Source organism: Monodon monoceros, unplaced genomic scaffold, assembly GCF_005190385.1.
Source record: "Monodon monoceros isolate NGI ecotype Baffin Bay Population unplaced genomic scaffold, NGI_Narwhal_1 Super_Scaffold_18, whole genome shotgun sequence".
Taxonomy (NCBI): Eukaryota; Metazoa; Chordata; class Mammalia; order Artiodactyla; family Monodontidae; genus Monodon; species Monodon monoceros.
In genome coordinates this window covers 22,195,628-22,216,942 of record NW_021703774.1, presented here as the reverse complement: position 1 = coordinate 22,216,942, position 21,315 = coordinate 22,195,628, and the positions used below count along the sequence as shown (strand labels likewise).

The window sequence follows — 21,315 nt, the reverse complement described above, 5'->3', positions numbered from 1 at the left end:
CCCTTTCTTTACTGGGGTACAGTTGTTTTACAATGTTGTGTGAGTTTCTACTGTACAGCGAGGTACAGTTCCCTGTGCTATACAGCAGGTTCTCGTTAGTTATCTATTTTAAACACATTCGTGTATATATGTCAATCCCAATCTCCCAATTCATCCCAAACCCCCTTTCTCCCCTTGGTGTCCAAACGTTTGTTCTCTACGTTTGTGTCTCTGTTTCTGCCTTGCAAACCGGTTCATCTCTCAGAGAGAGACGTCCCCTCCTCCAGCTAACCCACCCAGAAGCCCGGGGGTTAGAGGAATGAGGCTTCAGAGTCGAACCACTTGGTGCAAATTCCAGTTCCACCACATCCTATGTTAGCCTGGCAAATTCCTGAATCCCTCTGTGCCTCAGTTTCCCAGAATAAAAACAGCCCTTCTTAGAGAGTTACAGTGAGGAACAGAGGAGATGTTCCATGGGTCACGGCCATACAGAAGGTGCTCAATAAATACGAGCTGTTATTAGCTCCCTTCCAACGAGAACGAGAACGACAGCAATGCACACACACACACAACCCTGTGGGCTCTACCTCGTCTCCACATTCAGGCCCCTGTTCTCCACCCTCATGACCACAGCCTTGACTCAGACCTTCCTTATTTCTGCCCTGAACTGCTGCAATAGACTCCCTCACCCTCCATGTTCCCTCTACTCCAGTCCAGCTGGAAAATCCTTTTTTTAAAAAATATATATAACAGCTTTATTGAGATATAATTCACATACCACATAATTCATTCATTTAAAATGTATATTCAGTGGGTTTTAGTATATTCACAGAGTTGTGCAAACATCTCCACAACCATTCTCCTCTCCCCAGAGCATGTCTGACAAGTTGGGACAAAGCAATGGGAGTTTGAAGATTTCTGACAGCCACAGTTCCTAGAAACTTTTAAAAAATTTTAAAATAAATGTTCCAGGAGGACTTCCCTGGGGGCGCAGTGGTTAAGAATCCACCTGCCAATGCAGGGGACTCGGGTTTGAGCCCTGGTCCGGGAAGATCCCACATGCCAAGGAGCAACTAAGCCTGTGTGCCACAACTACTGAGCCTGCGCTCTAGAGCCCGCAAGCCACAACTACTGAAGCCCACGAGCCACAACTACTGAAGCCCACGCCCCTAGAGCCCGTGCTCCACAACAAGAGAAGCCACTGCGATGAGAAGCCCGCGCACCACAACAAAGAGTAGCCCCCGCTTGCTGCAACTAGAGAAACCCCGTGCAGAGCAAAAAAGGTTCCAGGAGATACGGTTCTGCCCTAACAAAAGAGTCTCTCAGGTGCGGGCCTCCAAAAGGTCACCAGGTTACATTACTCAGCACTGGGTGAGGAAGTAACAGAATGGCAGGGGACTGGCTGCAAAGGGCCACCACTCCCGGAAGGGAGACTTTTCTTTCTCCACACTTGCTATTCAGAGGGCATCTTATTATACCACCACCACATCTGTCCTTGTGAAGAAAGGACAGCAAGCTGCCTCACGCACCAGGGCAGTGTGTTCAGTCTTTCACTCCCTTAGCGTTTGGGGAGCACCTGCTATGCCTTGTTCTAGGGCTGGGAAAACAGACAAACTCCCTGCCCTGCAGGAACGATTCTAGCTTGGAAAAACTGATGAGTGGAGTGACACGGGCGGAAAGGGCTCTGGAGAAAAGGAAAGGAAGTATGGGGTGGTGGGGAGCTGTCATTTTCAACGGAGTGGTCAAGAAAGACCTCACTGGGAAAGTAACATTGGGGTAAGACCTGAAGAAGAGAGAGAGAGCACCCGGCAGTGCTGGAGGATGTTCAGGCAGAGAAGGCAGCATGTGCAAAGGCCCTGCGGTGGAAGCCAACAGCTAGGAAGCCAGGGTGGCTGGAGCTGAGTGGGCAGAGGGGGAATGTCAGGGGATGAGGCCAGTGAAGGGTGTGGGCGTGGCCTTCTGCACCACTGTGAAAGAAGGGAAGCCACCGGAAGGTTTGAAGCAGACACATGACATGTCCTCAAGTTTTAAGAAGAGAACATCAATCGGTGGCTGTGTGGAAAGCAGCCTTCAGGGCAAGGGCAGATACAAGGGATCAGTTACAAGGCTGTTACAATAATTCAGGCAAGAGATGGTGGCAGTGAGGGTATGAGAAGTGGTCAGTTTCTGGGTACGCAGCATTTTGGAGGTAAAGCTAACAGGATTTCCTGACAGGTCAGATATTTCTATTTTAACACAGAATAGAAACAAATAAAAGAGCCCTGGATTCGATTTCAACAAGCCTGGCTTATAGTTCTGGCTCTGCCTCCTGCTAGCCATGAGACGAGGATAAGCAAATCAGCCCCTTAGATCCCAGCTCCCTTATTTGTAAAAAGGAAGTGAGAAATACCTGCCCCTTTACCCAACAGGTTTTGTTGAGAGGCTCAAAAGAGAAACTGAGGGTGACCACTCACTGAAAGCTACAGAGTGCCATGCTTCTGCCAAATAAAAAAAACCGGATGATTTGTTTTAATGACAATTATATTTCTCTCCATCAGTGGAGTCTCTTACCTTGGGGAGGGGGTGCCAGAGGGATCAGCTCCCTCTCTCTGCCTCCTCTCTGGGTGCTGGTGTGCTGGGGTCAGGGACCTTCCCCTTCCTATAACCTACCAAATGTGCCACGGACAGCTCTTCAGTTTGTGCCCTGTCCAAGGGCTCCTGGGTGAGATGCGGTGGGTGCTGAAATCCAGCCTGTGTGTGCCCTGCTTCAGACCTTGTACCCTGATGGGGGGCTGCATCTGCCCCAGGACTGTTCCTTGTTTTGTTTTATTTTTTTTCTCTTATTTGCACAAGACAGAGGACCAGGCAGCCCCAGCTGCCCCTAATTCAGCAGCTGAGGCAGAGAAGGGAAGATGCAGGTAGGGGATGACGTGGTGAGCTCATATCTTCCCTGTTAGAGTAGTTTCTGTGGCCAGTCTTACAGGAGAAAACATTCTCTGGGGAAATCTTTTTTTTTTTTAAATAAATTTATTTATTTTTGGCTGCGTTGGGTCTTTGTTGCTGCGCGCGGGCTTTCTCTAGTTGCGGCGAGCGGGGGCTACCCTTCGTTGCGGTGCATGGGCTTCTCCTTGCAGTGGCTTCTCTTGTTGTGGAGCACGGGCTCTAGGCGCGCGGGCTGCAGTAGTTGTGGCGCATGGGCTTAGTAGCTCCGCGGTATGTGGGATCTTCCCGGCCCAGGGCTTGAACCCGTGTCCCCTGCAGTGGCAGGTGGATTCTTAACCACTGCGCCACCAGGGAAGCCCGGGAAGTCTTTTTAACTTGGATTGACGTGGGTTTCACAAGGCAAAATTGGGGCTCTGGAATCATTTGAATGCTAGAGAAGGAAAGGAAAAAAAAAGCAAATTAGGGATCCTGCCACCAGCCCCTTTCAAAGTGGCGCCACTGTAGAGAAAAGATGGAAACTTGAGATTTAGGTGGATGTGTTACACTGCGTCCCACCTGATCGGGTGCTTAGGGTGCCGAGGGCCGGATCCCACCTTGTCCTGACCCCCTGCTTTGACCTCTCACCTTCTGACCCTGAAATTCAAGTGTGGCTCCCCTTTGGCATGATCTGTGCCCAGCCTCTGGCTTGGTTAGCAGCTGGCTGCTCTAGCAGGCAGGCCTGGTGTCCCAGCCTGGCCTCAGGCCATGGTGAGAGGGCTGCACATTTTCAAGGTCATTATCTCTCCTCCAGGTTCCCCAAACCAGGCGAGAACCAACTTTGGTAGAATGGGTTTGGTGATATATTGTGTGTAGGGTGAGCCTCTGTTTTTCTCCATCTTTCCTCTGCACGCTTCCCCTGGAAGGAGTACCCTAATTACCATCTGGAGTAGCACTCCTAGATCATGAACTTTGGGCCAGGGGTGGGGGGGTTAAATCCAGCTTAGCAACATGGCGGCCGTGGGACTTGCGAGCTTCTCACTGGGGAGGGGTAAATGTCCCAGGCAGAGCAATGACATGAAATGAGCCTTCCCAGAGGATCTTTGGGTCAGACGTTCCCTACTGGACCTAACAACAGGAAGGATGGCCTGAATCTTGAGCTGCTGGGGCCTGACAATGAAACCAACCTTCAGCAGAGGCGGAGCGAAGAGCTGCCTCTCTCCTGATGGCATCACGTAAGCCACTGGATCAAGCTCTACTGGAAGTACCAGATCTATCCCTGCCCTTCCCCAAAAGGCACCAATAAAGTAATTTCCTTTTTTTTTTTTTTTTGCATAAGCCACTTTTTTTTCTCCTTGCAAATTACTGCAAAGATCCTTACTGCATAGACCGCAGTTCAGAGAGGGCTGCTGCCCACAGCGGTGTAGCAGAGTGAGGTTATATGGGCCACTGTGACCTTCCTCTGACATAAAGCCGAAGGCTTTGGCTGGGACAGTTGGTAAAGCTGGAGTTACACTGGCTAATGGTGAGCTATGCCTCAGGAGCTTGTCCTGACTCAGAGGGGACTTGCGGGCCAGACACAGGGGCTGCCTCTTCAGATGACCTGGGCCCCTCCTGGACCATCAGCCTCCCCTGAGGCCTGGCCTGCACTTCCTGTCTCTCTGACTCACTCTCTCTGTGCCCCCACCTTTTCTACATCTGCTGAAATCCTGCCCACCCCTCGAGGCCCATCTGGAACGCCGCCTGCTCCTGTCATCCCTGCTGGCGCGTCCCCAGCACAGGAGCCCTCTCACTGTGGTGGGGACAGCACTGCGTAACAGGAGGGCCAGGCTGCCTTGAGGCCGGAGGGCTGAGGCCTGGCTCTGCAGCCTTCCAACTGTGTGAACCTGGGCACGCAGCTTGACCTCTTTGAATATGATTGCCCTCATCTGTAAAATGGGAACGACACTCTACCTTGAGAGTACAGACCTCGAAGGACCTGGATGCAAGGTCCCAGAGAGGCAATGAGACTCCTGAGAGAGGTAGGGTGCAGGCAGAGGGGTCCAAATCACCGCTCACAGAGCCCTGTGCTCTAGCCTGGGATGCAGCTGCAGAATGATTCCCGCAGGCTCACGCTCCCCCAAAGTCCTCCACGGGGGCCTGGGGACAGCATGGAGGTGGGCCTAGGCGAGAAGGGTATCTGTGCCCTGAGCTACACACCCCCTGTGGCCGGGCACTTGAACCCCACATTTCCTCCTTTCTCCGGACCTCAGTCGAGAGGGCAGGTTCTGCAGGGACAAGGGTGGATTCTTCCCCATCCTGTGAGCTCGACAGGTGAGCCCAGCCCAGTGGCATACAGATGCCTCTTTAACTGAATTGAGAAAGTGGAGTGTTTCCCCTCCCCATTAAAAAAAAAAAAAAAGGTTGAATTAAGCAGAGCTCCAGGCAAAGGCAGAGGCTGAGAACAAGAAAGGTCACGTTTGTTGTTCCTCAGATACAGCCCTGCAATCTCAGCTCTCCACCATGTTGCGGGTTCCTTCACTCATTCAGCTTTACAGAAAGCGTGTTTCTAGAATTCCTAGTCTGAGGGAGGCTCCTGGGGCACAGAGTGAGGAGGGGCAGGTCTGTTCTCAGGCTGCACAAACAGCGGGCACCCCAGGCAGAAGGCCTCAGACACCATGAGGAACATCCAGACAGACGGAGGGGCTGGACCCCAGAGGCCGGCCGGATGCCAGACCCTGCGAGGGCTGACCCTGGCCTCCCCCGCTAAGCTGACTCTTCCTTTCCTCCCTAGAGTGGACAGACAAGCTGAAAACCAAGTGGGTTGAACTTCCTTCTCCTTAAATCTCTGGCAGGGACAGGATGGAAGCTGGGGGCTGGGAAGGAAGGGAAGCCAAGGTCTGGCCGCAAACCTCTGATCACGGCGGCAGAGGGGCCAGACCCTAGGGGGCAGGAGGGCAGTGCCCTTCACGTGCTTATCCCGCTGTCAAATAGCCGAATGCTTGGGTCCAAGTGCCAGAGGATGAGAGGCTTTTGAGAACGGAGAGCTGTGAGAAATCCGAGTCAGATTTATACCAGGACAATAAACTTCTGGGAGAATTGCAAGACCCTTAACCAGGACAGCTTTGCAAAAATCCCCCAAGCCTCGCATTCTCTGCTGTGTGCTTGGTTCAAGGTATAAATATTCACTGTGATTCAGTCAGATGAAGCAAAGAATAAATATTATTCTGGGCTAAAGGAATAAAAAGTCCAGAGGCAAATGACAGGGATGTGTCTAAGACGACTGAATGTTTTCCTTGAACATTGTGGGTTTCCAAAGATCTCTTGATCCCAAAGAGATGCTTTTGGTCAATAAAATACTGAATATAATGCATCATGTTTCCAGAACCAAGTCCAATTCCATTGGGAGGAAAAACGAAATCAGACCACATGGTGATGCTTTGAATACTGGGACGAAGGCCCTTTATAGTGGGTACTGTTCTGAATCTTTGGATGAGAAGGGACAGAAAGACAGACTGACCAGCTGTGACTGCCCACCATTTCACCGTGGTGTGTGCTCAATTCCAGACCAGCCCCTAATCTGGGGAGGGAGGTCAAGGCCAGATCAGAGGGCAGCAGACGAGGGAGGGGCAGTGGAGATGCCTCACAGCCCCGGGGAGACCCTGGGTCCTGGGAGGGCAGGGATTAGTGTCTCCCTGGAGGCAGACTCAATGAGGTAGTGTGGAAATGGGGTGACAAGGAAGGAAGGAAAAGGAGAGAAGGCAGAGAGAGGAAAGCGGCCTCTCCCTGTTCTAAATACTAAGTGCAGTAGGAATCCTTCCAAGTTCGGTCCCGGCCCCCTCCATTCAGGGGGCTGCTTGCAAGGATGCCCTCCCTCCCACCCACCGCTTGCTGGGTCTGACTTGGACGCCCCCCTCTGGGCCCCATTGTCTCTCCCACTGGGCTGTGGCCTGGCCCTAGCACAATGCTTGCAAACCGCAGGTGCTCCAGAGGTGATGTCTTGAATGAGTGAACATCTGTCCGCTATCAATCTGCAAGATGCCTGAAGCCCCTCCTCCAGCGTCCTGAGGGGGGTGTGCCCTTTACTGCGGGCTCATGGTCCCAGGTACTGTGCAGAAGGCCCTCCATGCAGTGCCTCAGGGGTGCCAACTATATCGTTTTCTTTCTGGCAACAATATTTTGGATCATTAGAAGTGTCTTTGAGATGCAACTTTTTAATTACAGAATGAATACTGTCCCTGGGAAGGGGCCTTTTCCCAAACGCTCCAGGAACAACTTGGCAGGATGCCCTTCCAAGGGAAGCACAGCCCAACCAGTGCCTGTGGCTGTGACAGACCCAATGTCCTGTCCAAACAGGAACCCAAAGAGGGGCTCCTAGGGGAAGAGCAGAGGCCCCCTGAGGCAGAAGCCCGCCTGCTCACCAGCTCCCTAGCATCCCCCCACCCCAGGAAGTCCCTTCGGCCATACGCCAAAGGCTGGGAACTAGGGCCTCTGCAGACATAGTCCCCTCCACCTGTATCAAAATATTCCCTCCGCTCCATGCAAAATGGCGCCGTCTTCCTGGAGCTTTAGGGCCGGTGTGTGTTGACATCTGTCAGCCGAGCCAGCAATGGCTTTCCCATGTGTGTCACAGGCCCGGTCACACACACAGCTCTTCTCTTTGTTCTCAGGAACCAAACAGAGCCAGGAGGGCCAAAGCTGGGAGGGGGCTTCCGGAAACACCCGGAGTGGCTGGACAGAGGTGAGCCGTGACCCTGGCTTGCTGCAAAGCTCTGTGTGGCCTTTGGAGGCCAGCCTGCCCCCATCCCCTGAGAACTCCACATCCTGGGGATTTCCTGGGCTGACTCCTTGTCTTGGGAGCTGGGTATTTATATTCATATCCCAAATGCTAATTAAGATCAAACTGACTCTGCTGTTCACTCTGGGGGACCGCAGTCTGGACAGGTGACACAGCCTCTGCCAGTCCTCCAGGGGCACCAGCCTGCAAAGGCTTCTCTCAGGGAACCGCCAACATCATAGTCTGCCTTGGGGGTGTGCTTGGAAATTAGTTAAAGGTGTCAACTATGTTGACAGCTGACACTCAGACATTTCCTCAAATAAGCATGGTAGAACCACTCCCAGTCTTGCTTTTCCAATCTTGTTTACCTGCTGAGCCAGGGGTAGCAGGTGGCAGAGAGCTGCAGGGAGGCTATTTTCTCTCCCCCTTGATGGGTCCCCGAAACCTTGGGAGCCAGTGAGGTTCACACTGCCTGTGCCGTCAGGATGCCTTTGATGTGACTGTCAGAGAGTATGTCTTCTTGTGGCTCCATCAGGATGTCCCATTTCATGAAGCTTCAGTATTTCTATCCTTAAATGGCATATCCTCACTGAAACTCTGTGGTCTCTTCTCAAGCAATTTTCCAGTAAAACGTTTTCCTGGCTAGCCTGTAAGCAGTATTTTCTAGCATTTGCGTTAGCACCGATCCAGGTGGCAATTGTCGACCATCTGTGAGACTACCTGGCAGGTTTTCAAGATCAAGCAAATCCACAGGCTTAAACAGGCAGGTTGGCTCAAGCCACTGAAACGCCCTGAGACACGGGGTGGGGAGGGACGGGGCACCCATGTCTCCTTCATGTCCTGTCACCACTGACCCATGTGCTTCTCACTCAAGTCAAACCATAAGGAGGGCTGTTAATTTTTAGAGAAAATCAAACTATTTTTTAAAAAATCAAATTGCATTCTTGTAAACACTCTTCTGACTCTCCCTCCCATTCTGATGGGACAGGGTTACACTCTGGGGACTCTTTATCAGGTGCCAGGACCTGGGTGCTTCTCCGGAGGGCAAAGACTCGCTCCCCTCCTAAGCTTCCAACAGTAAAGGCTCCAGTTCGTTGCCGACTTTGACCCATCAGCCTCCTCTAAGATAAGCTTCCGGGCTTTCACGTTGCAACACACACCAAACCGCAGAGGTTATGACTTCTCTGTGTTTCTCCTCTCGTGAACCACCAGGCAGAACAACAAGCCCTGCCCACTTCCTGCTCACGTGTTTGGTCTGCAACGACCTTTTATTCCATGAAATGAAGTCAAAAGCAAACCCTGAACAATAGCCAGGCGACTCTGTGAGGTGGACACTCCAGCCTGGTCACCGACTCAGCACTGCCTTATCTTCAGAACAAACTGTAACAAATCCCAGCCAGTCTCATAAACTGCAGGCTTTAGGAATGAAATATGGATTAACTCTACCCTTATGCATAAAGATGTTGATCTTCTATCTCTCGTATTTCTTTTTTGTCCCTTGGTGGTGTAGCTGAGGCTCCCAGGGGAAGTGTAAAAGAAAGAGCTTCTGATAGAAGCAGATATGGAGAGTTTGGAGGCTGGGTTTTTGTGACATCAAATAGCCCTGCAGGAGGCTGTTTTTTTGTTGTTGCAAAGAGCACAGCCTAAAAAGACAGCTGCGCAAACAGCAAGCAACTGACTGGGTGTGTTCACCACCCTGTGCACAGCCCTGGTTGCCAGCAAAGGGGATGGATAATGAGGTCACAGGACAAGTCCTAGCTTTCCTGGTGCCTACAGTTCACGAGACAACACCCATATCGAGCCACCACTCTCACTGGGTATATAATTACTGGTTCTGAGGGGGTGGGGCAGACTTACCACCAGGGACATCTTGTGCCCCGTCCCAGCTCTCTGGGAACCAGCTGGGATTTCAGCTGCTCTTGGCTGGCCTCTCTTAGCCCCTTGTAGGTAACCATGGGCTCTGAGTCACTCTTGGTTTCTCTTTCCAGCTCTTCCCACTTACTCTTTGTGTCAACCTGGCAAGTCAGTCGGCCCTTTTTTTCAGTTTCTTCACCTGCAAAATGGGTATAATGTTCCCACCTCATCAGACTGTTGGAAGGATCAATTTTCTTACCTTTTTCTCATTCCCCCAAGTGTTTTTGTTTGTTTTGTTTTCTTATCCATCCAATAAATCTTTATACCATGAGCCTATACCAAGGCTAGGACACAAAGACCACTAAAATGATGAAACGGTGCACATCTTCAGTTTGGAGTTAGAGGCCAGCACACACATCACGCTCACTGACGTGTGATAATACCAGTTACGAGGAGGGACATGCAGCATTAAGTCTTTTTTTTTTTTTTTTTTTGTGGCACGCGGACCTCTCACTGTTGTGGCCTCTCCCGTTGCAGAGCACAGGCTCCGGACGCTCAGGCTCAGTGGCCATGGCTCACGGGCCCAGCGGCTCCGCGGCATGTGGGATCTTCCCGGACCGGGGCACGAACCCGTGTCCCCTGCATCGGCAGGCGGAGTCTCAACCACTGCACCACCAGGGAAGCCCAGCATTAAGTCTTTATTAGCCAAGACATGCCCTTCTGCTGGCAGTGCTGGGCCTCATCCACATGTGACAGCCCTCCCATCTATACTTGACAGCCCTCTGAGGGCTCTGGCCGGTCGGCCCTTTCCTCCTCCTTGGGACAAAGATGGTGCCTCCAGGCCCTGTCATGCTAGACTGATTGTCATGTGAATCAAGCCTTTTTTGTTTTCCTATTTAGAAATTTGAAACAAAACAAAGGGGGTCAGATATTGTTTTATTCTCTCTGAACTCCTTAGGTGCATGACAAACAGAGAAGTTTCCAGCGCCTTTGCTTTCGGTTTCATCTGTTCACTGCAATAAGGTTCTAGAAGAGTTCCTGAGCTGTGCATCACTTACCCGTGCCAAGAACCACACAGACAGTCCAGACTTATGCCTTGAAAGTGAAACTGGCAGTCCATCAACTTCTAGCTACTTTTTAAACATCCTCTGCTCCATCCTCTTGGTTTGTGGATTATAAATTGTTCTTTTCGCGGAAGAAGTAGAAGCAGAATTCTCCCCTGCCACAGCTGGCTGAGGCAGAGCCAGGAGAGGGAGTTCAGGGATGTCATTAATTATTAATTAAGTGTATTCAGAATTTCTAACACTTGCCACACGGGCAACGGGAGAAAACATTGAAAGATGATCCAAATCTTACCGACAGGGAGAGAAACTCGTCATGAAACACTGCTGAGCTTGTGGCCAGATAAAGCAAGTTCACGTCAACATGGGCTTCGATGGCCATGCGATTTTCAGGAGCCCCAAGTCGGATTGCCGAACCTGGTATGTACCACGCCCCATGTCCTCCTCTCTCTACCTGAGGCGAGTGCTTTCTTTCTGGACCCAGATCATCAATCCTCAGTGAACACCGACCTGTTGGTAAGCTCTTAAAAGCCCTGGTGTGAGCTCAGTGAGTATTCCTTGCCAAATCAACTTAAAGACAGAGGACGAGGTAGAGGCCTTGGTTTGTATGTGGTGGGCAAAGAGCATGCTCAAGTAATTTGAAAGACTTTCTTCATGGTCCCTGGCATTTTAGAATCACCTGGTGATTGCAAAATCACCATCAATACAAGTATTTTGGGCAGGGGGAGTATATTTTTGGATTTGAGGTATTTCCAAACTCTAGGAAAGACATTTTTCCAATTTAGTTACTCTAAGCTGTTTTAGGGATGCCAAAGAACTTATCTGGTTATAAAGTAGTCAGTCCAGTGTCACTGGTATCAGGGATTGGGTGATGATTTTCCAGCCCTAAGTGTTAATTCAGGGAACTGGAACCTCAGTCTCCTTCTTGTGGGAGGCTGTGTTCTGAGCCATAGCTAGCTGGCTCCACTAACTTTTCCAGGCAGTCTAATTCCAGACTGCCATGTGGATTCTTGTTGGAAAGGCTTGTTCCTCAAAAGCAGTGTACTTCATCCCCCTTCCTGCTATGAACTTATATCTCATTTAGATAAACATAAAAATTCCAGGCACTACTGGAATTTGTTGTAAAATTTGTTTTAAGTTTTGTCTTCAAATTTCTTCCATCGTAACAGTTTCATACATATTTGCTGAATGAATGACTTAATAAATTAATGAATCAGAACTATTTAGTGATTGCTTATTGTTAAATTTAAACCTCACAACTGCGCCGTGAACGATGGGTATTATTTTCCCCATTTTATAGATAAACAGTCTGAAGATAAAGTTTAAGGGCCTGAGGTCTGAAGTGTAGGAGGAGAGGTGAGGATTCAGGTACAGGTCTCCCAGTCTCTGAAATCCACATTCTCTGTGGGACTCCGTCCTGCCAAATCAGTAATCCTCTGACTCAGAGCACAGGCTCCGGACGCGCAGGCTCAGCGGCCATGGCTCACGGGCCCAGCTGCTCCGCGGCATGTGGGATCCTCGCGGACCGGGGCACGAACCCGTGTCCCCTGTATCGGCAGGCGGACCCTCAACCACTGCGCCACCAGGGAAGCCCTCCTCTGACTCTTTTAATCATGGGTTCTTGGAACTGAAAGGGAACCATACTGCCTCTTAGTTACCATTTCCCTGTGTATATTCCAAAGGTTGATGTAGCACTGGACTTTAAATGCTTATGTGTCCAAAAAGTTTGCCCTGCAAAACATGTACAGCCAACATGCTTTTACACTTCTCTTCCCTCCTCGGAAACTGGGCTGGTTAACTGTCGCTTCACCGGCCTCTATTCACACATTCACCAATGAAAAAATGTTTCCTTGCTTTGCAAAGGACAGTCCCATGAAAGAGCAAACATGTTGAAGCTCAATTCTCCTCCTCCTTGAATTAATTATCCTGAGATGAAGGTAACTCGAGGCAATAGGTTGCTTTTGTGTTAATTTACTATTATTAATATTTTAGCTCTTCTCAAGTCATATTTTCCTAAGGAAATGGGAAGAGTTTGTCACTTAGTTGCAAACATTTTTCTTGCCTTGGCCTAAAGAAGTTAGAAAAATTTTGATCTATACTATATACGACACTAACTGGTATTGTACTTAAAAAAATGCATGACACAAATACCTCATAGTCTCTTAGCGCAATAATTTTTAATCTAATGGGCATATCCTGAATCAAAATTTCTAGGGTGCCTTGTGTGGTTTGACAAACCATATATGATATTATAAAAATATTTAAAAATCATAAATATTTTAAAAATTATTTATTTATCCCACGAGGTATGTGAGATCTTTGCTCCCGACCAGGGATCCTACCTGCGCACCCTGCATTGGAAGCATGGAGTCTTAACCATTGGACTGCCAGAGATGCCCCCATAAATGTTTATTTTATTAAAACATTGGTAGTACCACCTTACACCCCTTAGGATGACTACCATCAAAAACAAACAAACTAAAAAACCCTAGAGAATAGCAAGCATTGGTGAGGATGTGGAGAAATTGGAACGCTTGTGCCCTGTGGGTGGTACACTGCGATGGAAAACAGTATGGAGGGGCTTCCCTGGTGGCGCAGTGGTTGAGAGTCCGCCTGCCGATGCAGGGGACACGGGTTCGGGCCCTGGTCTGGGAAGATCCCACATGCCGCGGAGCAACTAGGCCCGTGAGCCACAACTACTGAGCCTGCGCGTCTGGAGCTTGTGCTCCGCAACAAGAGAGGCCGCGATAGTGAGAGGCCCGTGCACCGCGATGAAGAGTGGCCCGCGCTTGCCACAAGTAGAGAAAGCCCTCGCACAGAAACGAAGACCCAACACAGCCAAAAATAAATAAATAAATAAATTAATTAAAAATGCACCGTATTCCAAATCATTGTATAAAAATAAAATTATAAAAACAAAATAAAAGGAGGGCTGTATATTCGTAGAAATGACATTTTTGATGGGTCCTGCTGTTATGCTATCTTGAAGGTTAATGCTACGGGAAGGCTTATAATCTTGTACTTTTGGTACTTTACAAATGGAATCATTCTGAATGGTCCAAGATAAACTTTCCTTTGTTACATTACATAGACAAAAGATTATTTTACTGAGATTTCAGAAATCTAAGTATGTAAAAACTGTACTCATACAGGCAAAAACGGCGTTTTGTTCCACAGTGTGACTTACCCTGGAGAAGACTCCAGTTCAGAGTACCATGACTTGCTTTGCTATAGCAGTGGTTATCTCTGGGATCCTAGCCTTCTGTATCAAACATAAACAAGCAAAGAAATATCTTAAGTAACTTAGTATGAAGATGCAATTTTTTTCTGCCAAACCATTCATGTCAAATAATATTTAGAGTTGTTTAATGGCTATTCAAGCTGGTTCTGTACAGCTTTCAAATACATCTATATTGCAATTACATTTCATCTGTTTTAACAGATATAATATTCACATATATTGTTCGTCATTTATGTAGGTGTGTGTTCTGAATAAAATAATACACGACTGTGCTCCAAATAGGTTTTAGGTTGTACAATCCGTTAGGATGCACTTGCTCAAGAAAAATGAAGAAAGTTAAAAGAATTCTGCCAATCTGATTTTAAGCATTCATCTCGAATATTTTGTATCATCGCCCTCAAACATGTTTTAAGCAGATTTAATTGTACTGGATGCTGCAGTAAATATACTACAAAGATTACCGTGATCCTGCTCTTGCTATCTCAAAGTGAATTTTCTAAGACAGCCCCTTAGAAGAAGGAAGGAAGAGGAAGACATACAGGCAATTTTACAGAGTCCAGAATTAGGGCATCAGAATTAAGAGTCATGGCGGAAAGGATCAAAAGTGGAGACAAGGGTAAGTTTGCACACCAGGTGTGCTCAGAGGAGCATAGTCACAGGGGTCCTGTGACCCCAAAATGTAGACAAAAAGCCCACGAGCCGTATTCTGATCAGCCTGTGAAGCATCCAGCTGATATGACAGTGGGGTCATATAATAACTGGGAGTTAATGGCTGGCAGAGCCAAGAGGCTGCCCCAGGGACCAGGGGGGCTCAGGCGGTGGGAAGACCAGATGCTCCGGACCTTAGACCTGGGTTAGAATTTCCGCTCCAGCGCTTATTTGCTGGGTGTGACTTGGTGCAAGTTTGTTGACCTGAGTCTCAGTTTTGTCATCCTAAAAGTGGTGATAATGATAACTATTTCACTGAGTTGATTTGAGCCATAAATAAGATAAGGAACGGAAGTGCTCTCCACACAGCAAGGTCTCATTACACATTAGTCCCCTCCCCACATTGTCCCTTTCTCCACCACCTGGATGCCAACTGCAGGTGCTCCCCAACTTTTCCTAGAGGGCACAGAGCAGTTTTAGTGAGAGGGTTGGAGCAATCACTGAAGAGAAGTGTAAGTGTCAAACAGTATCACTGATGGCTAAGGCTTAACTTTGGCTAGAAGTGAATCAACATGGCATTTACATATTACATAAACGAGTACGCTCTGTTCTACACTCGAGCCCCCAGTCTGCCCCAGACAGACTCTGGGTAGGAGGCAGGGGTGGAAGGCTACCCTCAGGGACTCACAGTTTAGCAACTGTGCCAACACAAGCCACGCACCTGTGTTGTGCATGATTTGTGTTGCACAGTTGTGCAACCCCACGTGAAACATACAGTAGGTTCTTAATTGAAACATATTCTGGATTAAAAGAGATGAGGGCGCAGAGATCAAGACCAAGGCAGAGGGGAATTCCCTGGTGGTCCAGTGGCTAAGACTCTGCGCTTCCAATGCAGGGAGCACGGGTTCGATCCCTGGTCAGGGAACTAAGGTCCGACATGCCATACAGCGCGGCCAAAAAACCCCCAAACAAACAAAAGACCAAGGCAGAGGGAAGAGCAGCCAGCATAGTGGATGGCGATGGCGAGGAAGAAGGACCAGTGGCAGGGGGCAAGGGAGGCACAGAGGGGAGGGAATTCAAGCTATGCTCCCAAGGCAGAAAGCTTCTTCATCTACCCTAGTTAGTGGGAACAGTTAGTGCCAGCGAAAGTTCCATTGCTTCTTGCCTTAATGCAGCCTCGTAGAAGCTTAGTAACTAGACCAAGAGGGAGAAAATTTACTTAGTCCAGCTTTTAGAGGAGCATAGATGACACAGTTTCATAATTAACTAATCATTCATTTCTTTAATGGGGAGAGATGCAAAGAGGAATAAAATACGGTTCCTGCCTTCCAGGATGCCCATAACGTCAGGTGTATGTGGGAAGTGCCATGCAGACAAAGAGATAGGGGAAGCTTTGCTGAGATTCTCAGAAGAAGGGAGAAGGCATTCAAGCAACATGTCTGTGGCCCCATTAGAAATTTTGTAGAAATGGAGGGTGAAATGAGTGGGAAAGGTAAGATAGGCATAAAAAGGAGCAGAAGGGGCTCACCCCGGCAAAGATCTATGAGGGCAAGAGTTTCTGAAGCGCTTTCCTATATGTCATGCTATGAAGTATGAATTTTTTGCTGCAGAAAAATAATTCGGGACTCCCAACACATCGAAACAAATTTTACACTAATTAAAAAAAAGTTATTAACCAGCAAATGTTAAAAACAAAATGTTTGAATAATAATTACTTTCTGAACAAAGGATCTTTAAGCTTTAAGATTAAATCCGGTGAGTGGGTTAGATTTTTCACTTAGAATAGTATAGACCAAAAAAAAAAAAAAAAAGAATAGTATAGACCAAAAGACTGAAGGTACAGCAGTCTTATATTTAAAAAAGCACTACAGGGGGATTCAAAGGATTTAGATACTTAGATAAAAAACAACAAATGCATTAAAATTTTATTGACACGATAGTCCAGATCCTCCGGGAAACAGAGCCAAATAATGGGCACAACAGAAGACAACACACTGCAGTTCTTGTATTTCATATGTAAGGTTGGTTTCCTGGCCCCATGTGTGTTTTTCGGCTGGTTTTTTTTTTTTTTTTTTTTTCCTTTTGCGATACGCGGGCCTTTCACTGTTGTGGCCTTTCCCGTTGCGGAGCACAGGCTCCGGTCGCGCAGGCTCAGCGGCCATGGCTCACGGGCCCAGCCGCTCCGCGGCACGTGGGATCTTCCAGGACCGGGGCACGAACCCGCGTTCCCTGCATCGGCAGGCGGACCCTCAACCACTGCGCCACCAGAAAAGCCCTTTGGGCTGTTTTAGTGGCAGCGCTGATGGGCTTTGCTTCTCCACTACTCCCTTTCCTTGTAAGTGCAGAAGGGGACCGTGACACTGATGGCCACTTTAACACCAATGCCAAGACACAGCTCTTCAAGTGACTTTTTATATATTTTGAAAATTCACAGTTGGCTAATTGTGGTTGACAAGCATCTCTCTGAGAACTAAACTGGGAAAGTCTCCACTCCCAAATCTACATAATTTTTGGTAGTCTCTAAATAAAGAAAAAGAAGAGGAAAATACCAACAGTTCCTTTTCTGAAAAAGTAGCCTAGATATTCATCTGATTTTTTGAAATATGCTCCAATCCACTAACTAGAAATAAACAATAATTATTCTTTAGTTTCTCTGATGTCAAAAGCAGTTCTGTTTTAAGAATGTCTTTAAAAATTTGTAAGGTAGAATGTTAACTAAGCTAACTCTAGTGATTTACGATCTTTTAATTTCATTTTGTTATGACGAGACTTTATAAACCTGACCTTTAAAATGAAGTGTGCATGTTTTTTAATGAATCTTCTTTTATTTCAAAAGTGGAAAAATCCAGGAAATGTGTACCTCAAGGGAAATCCAGTGAAATCTTGGTTCTGTGTAGAAGATAGGAGAAAGGAATAATGAAGCACTTCATGGCTATTAGGAATAGTTACTATCTTAGGTGACCCCATACTCGCTACAGTGTTTTCATTTCTGTGTCATTTGCTGCAAAAAATGAGGTAGCGCTAATACTATCTCACCTTAAGGGCTAAGACAACTGAGGCTGAGGGCTTTGCCAAAAATCACAAGGGTTTTCTGACTTTGAAGTGCAGTGTGCATTCCTATAGCTCAGATTTCCACCCAGGGCAAATTTGATGACAATGACCATTTGATGTCAGAATTTGTTCTAGGGAAAGGCTCGGATGAACTCATTCACACTGGTTGTGAATGACAGAGAAAGCTCAATGTATTTTTTTTTTCTTTCTTATTTTTGTAGTAGTAAACCTGGGTGTTTTGTAGTTATTAAGTGTGAGAAAACGAGAGCGCTTGCACCTGAAGCTGGGCTATAAATGGTAAAGCCTACTTATTATAATTTAATGGATAGTGCTTCCAAAATAGAAATTCACTTAAATTTACCTAGTAAGTTAGGTTAACCTAGTAGTTGGGTTAAGAAATACTTTGATTAAAACCACACTGCAAAATGGGGAACCTCAGTGGATTGCTTTAAACTCTTGACCTCAAAGGAAGGAAACAAACTAACCAATAATGATAACTTGGAGAGAAAAAAAAGGTTTAGGATCCATAACAGATTCGGAGTTAACAATGTAATGATTCAGCATTTTGGAGGCCAAGTAAAACCAGACTTGTGGGATGCACGTCAAGTGGCATCTCACTGTGTACTAGCACAGAATTTTCTCTTCCACTCCGCACGTTGTTGAATATCTTCTACCATATCTCTGCAGGACCTCCACTTAATGTTAATCCCCCTCCTCACAGCGGTCGGCTAGGAACGCTGCGAGCTGTAGGGAATCCTTGGACATTCTTTACCAACCCCCTCCCACCCACTGGCCCCACTGCCCCCAAGCTGCGGTCCAGGTCAGTTTCTACCGACGTGCAGCCATCGCCAAGACAAAGGAGCCCCAGATTGCCTTCGTAGCCACTGCTTGGCCTGGGGTCTCCTGCTTTTTTTGTTTTTTTTAAAACACGGTAAGGAGAGCAGTAATAGTGTTTTAGCAAGAAGTACTTTCGGTCTCGGTCAATTGATCTTTAGTTATCACTATGCAAATTTACTTTATAGCCCTTTTATATTTCTCGCCAAGCCACTTCACACACCAATTTCCCTACTGTGCATCGCCAGACAACTGTGGCAAGTGCCGGGAGGGAAAGGGCGGGGAATGCGCGCGGTCAGCGGGCTAGAAGAGTGCCTGGGCGGCTGAGATAAGGCCCGCTCAAATATGCCTTCTGGGCCGCACTACGGATAGATCCACGGGGATCCTCTTCCCCCATCGCGGGCCTTGACGCAGGGTGGGGCGGGGCGGGCGGACGCGCCATGTCTCAAAACCAATCGACAGCGCCGGGCACTATTCAAAAGACCGAGGGCCCAATGGGAGCCCTGGGAAGCCAGACTGGGGGGGCGGGACGAGGAGAGGGCGGGGCCGGGGGGCGCGCGCCCGGGCTGCGGGACCGCGGGGCGCGAGAGCGCGAGAGCCGGCAGTGTCGCGCGCGCGGAACCGCCGCCGGGTAGCTGCTCAGCAACTCTCCCGGAGCTGTTCGTGTTCCCGCCGGAGTCCGGAGCAGGTGAGCGCCCGTACCCACGCCCCGCTCCCCACGGCGCAGTCTCCGAGGGGCCGGGGGGAGGCCCGCAGGGCAGGCGGGGCGGGCGCGGCGGGTGGGCCGGGGTTCCTGGGCGCCGGGCCTGGTGCCGCGGCCTCGCCCTCCCCTTCTCCGAGTCGGTCCGTGCCGCTGCTGGCGAGGCTGAAGGTGCGTCCGGCCCGGCCAGCTGCGGAAATGGAGCTGCGGTTTTAAATTGCAGACGTTTCCCTCCATTTTGGACGCGCCGCGTCGGTGTAAAATGATGTTGGCTGGGGAGGATGAGTGGGTGGGTGACCCACCCCGGTCCCTTTGTCCCCGCCCTGCAGCACCAGCCCTCCCAAGCCGGCTCCGAGCGCCTTTTTGACAGATTAGCGGTGGCTTGGTGGGCCCTGCTCTCGGGGAGGCAGAAAAGGCGCGGCAGCCTGGCGGACGGGGAAGTGGGGTTGCAAAGTTGCCTTTAATTCTCGCTGGTTGTCACTGGCCTTGAGGGTCTTGGCGGTCTCTGTTCGGCTACTCTCCAGTGCTGACTGCGCGCGTTGCATTCCCTCGCCCGGTGTTTCCGCACACTCAAGAAACGGGTACTTAGGCAGGTTTGCGTACTCCAGCTAAAGCTCGATCCTATTTTTTCATCTTTTTAAAGGCTTTAAAAAAATTCTTCGTAATGACACCTTCCGACACTGGCAAGGGACACTTAGCGCTTGATGGCAGAGGGCCTGGTTCCAGGCGGTTCCATCAAAATGATTGCACGGTCTGGTCGGGAGTCAGGCTGTGGATCCTCAGAACGACCCAGTAGATACATTGGACAGCGCGTGGACAGTGCAAGGGTTCAGCCTGGAGCGATCGAGCTTGCTCACGGGCTGTGGCGGGCATGCACCCGGCCGGAGCCCAGGTAGATCCACGCTCCTGGTCCCAGCCCTCAGGGACCTTGCAAATAAATACGTGCAAATCTGTAATTACACTTTGTAGCAACTGCCGTGGAGGAAAAGGTGTGTGTGTGTGTGTGCGCGCGCGCGTGCGCGCTAATTTAGACTGGGCACCAAGTCCAGTTTAAGTTTAGTTTCTGAGAGCTGTCTAGGGAGGAGGGAAGAGAGTGAGTAGGAGGGGAATTATTGTTACCTTCAGTTCTTTCTATTGCTTAGGGGAGAAGTCAGGCCGTGCTGCCCCTACAGCCAAGAAGGTGGCGTTTCTTCTGCTTTCTGCGACAGGGGCAGGAGATAGGCCAGGGGTTCCTGTTTGGGTTTTGCTTGCCAGGCCAGCCTTGGGCCCAGGTGTTGAAGAGGGAAGCTGTCAAACTTCATTTGAGCTTCCGTTTCTCTGCCACGTTTAGACTAACTTGGGAAAGTGAGGAAAGATGACCAAAGGCCTCTGTAACACTGCGATCAGCAGAGAATAGCACATTCAGTTGTGCTGATAAACAGTAACATATTGGAGCTGATATGTGTGGGGATTCCAGTGCCAATTGCCACTGAAGTTTAGCAGGCATGTTGTGGTTTAATAGAGAAAAGCCTGAGGGTCCCCATGTTTCCACTGCTAATGGGGAATGGAGACACTGTGTTCAGTAAACAAAATCTTTCTTTGCCAACCTACTTGGCTAAAACCTCCCTTCTGAGGGAGGCTGATCCCTGTGTGTTTTGACTCCATCAGGTGAGCATAGCGATGTGCACAAATGTCCTGGGGCTTTTCTGTCCTACCTGGCTAATTCACTCCTGCAGAATTAGGATGTGATGCACTGTGTGACACTTGTGTGTGGATCTTGTGCAAAGTGGAGGTGCACATAATGTTGGTAGTTTCGCCTTTTGGAACATTTGTGTGTGAGATAGTGGTCTCCAAAGGAGCGTGCTGGTTTGTTCCTATTTTTTCTTTTTTTCAGCCATTACATGAAAGATCGTTATCGAGTCCTAATTCCTAACTCTTTTTTTAAAAAAGTTTAGAGACCTAACAGATAGCCACCAGCTATCTTAATTTGTTTAACCCCAAATATTTAATTGATATCAGAAAAACCTCTCTGGCATTGACCTGTGTCCAGTATTGCACAGATACTGTGTGTGTGGTGTAAAATAGGTACAACGGAAAGATGCCAATAAATGAATTTTCCAAAAAGGACAGAATCTGCTCAAGGGCCTTTTAAAAAATCCAGGTGGCTCCCAAGTCCTGAGGGCCTGTGTTTCAAAAGTTTACAAAGAGTTGTTTGAAACTCGGATGGCATCTTCACGTAGAAAGATGTAATTGCCTTCTGCTAACCCTGGTTGACCAATGTCAGAGAACTAGTACTAATAGCAGTGGTTTGATT

At 48.7% G+C, this 21,315-nt stretch overlaps 2 protein-coding genes and 1 long non-coding RNA gene across 4 annotated transcripts in view; 2 read left to right on the top strand and 1 right to left on the bottom strand.

Moving 5' to 3' along the window:
• The window catches only part of LOC114899632, a 10,507-nt gene extending 6,334 nt beyond the window's left edge, over positions 1 to 4,173 (top strand). The window contains exon 3 of the long non-coding RNA XR_003794629.1: positions 3,942 to 4,173. This is a non-coding gene — a long non-coding RNA (uncharacterized LOC114899632). The remainder of the gene's footprint in view (positions 1 to 3,941) is intronic.
• Positions 4,174 to 10,618: 6,445 nt separating this feature from the next.
• The window catches only part of LBR (lamin B receptor), a 34,695-nt gene continuing 23,998 nt past the window's right edge, over positions 10,619 to 21,315 (top strand). Inside the window, exon 1 of one of the 2 annotated variants that reach the window (XM_029228564.1) lies at positions 10,619 to 10,968. The gene's annotated coding sequence lies outside the window, so the exon portion shown is untranslated. Of the gene's footprint in view, positions 10,969 to 18,907; positions 19,011 to 21,315 lie in introns of those variants that run through there. The other variant, XM_029228563.1, reaches the window with a different exon arrangement.
• LOC114897806 (translation initiation factor IF-2-like) lies at positions 18,685 to 19,567 on the bottom strand. The gene is made up of 2 exons (XM_029226886.1): positions 19,481 to 19,567; positions 18,685 to 19,212 (listed from the first exon to the last, which is right to left on the bottom strand). The coding sequence occupies exons 1-2, from the start codon at positions 19,565 to 19,567 to the stop codon at positions 18,685 to 18,687; spliced, it is 615 nt and encodes a 204-aa protein (XP_029082719.1).

Excerpts from the sequence above, each read along its gene's own strand:
- LOC114897806 (XM_029226886.1), bottom strand. The coding sequence starts at position 19,567 with ATGCAACGCGCGCAGTCAGCACTGGAGAGTAGCCGAACAGAGACCGCC. Across the intron at positions 19,213-19,480 it reads ACAACCAGCGAGAATTAAAG|CTGGCCGGGCCGGACGCACC; the intron begins GCAACTTTGCAA and ends CCATTTCCGCAG.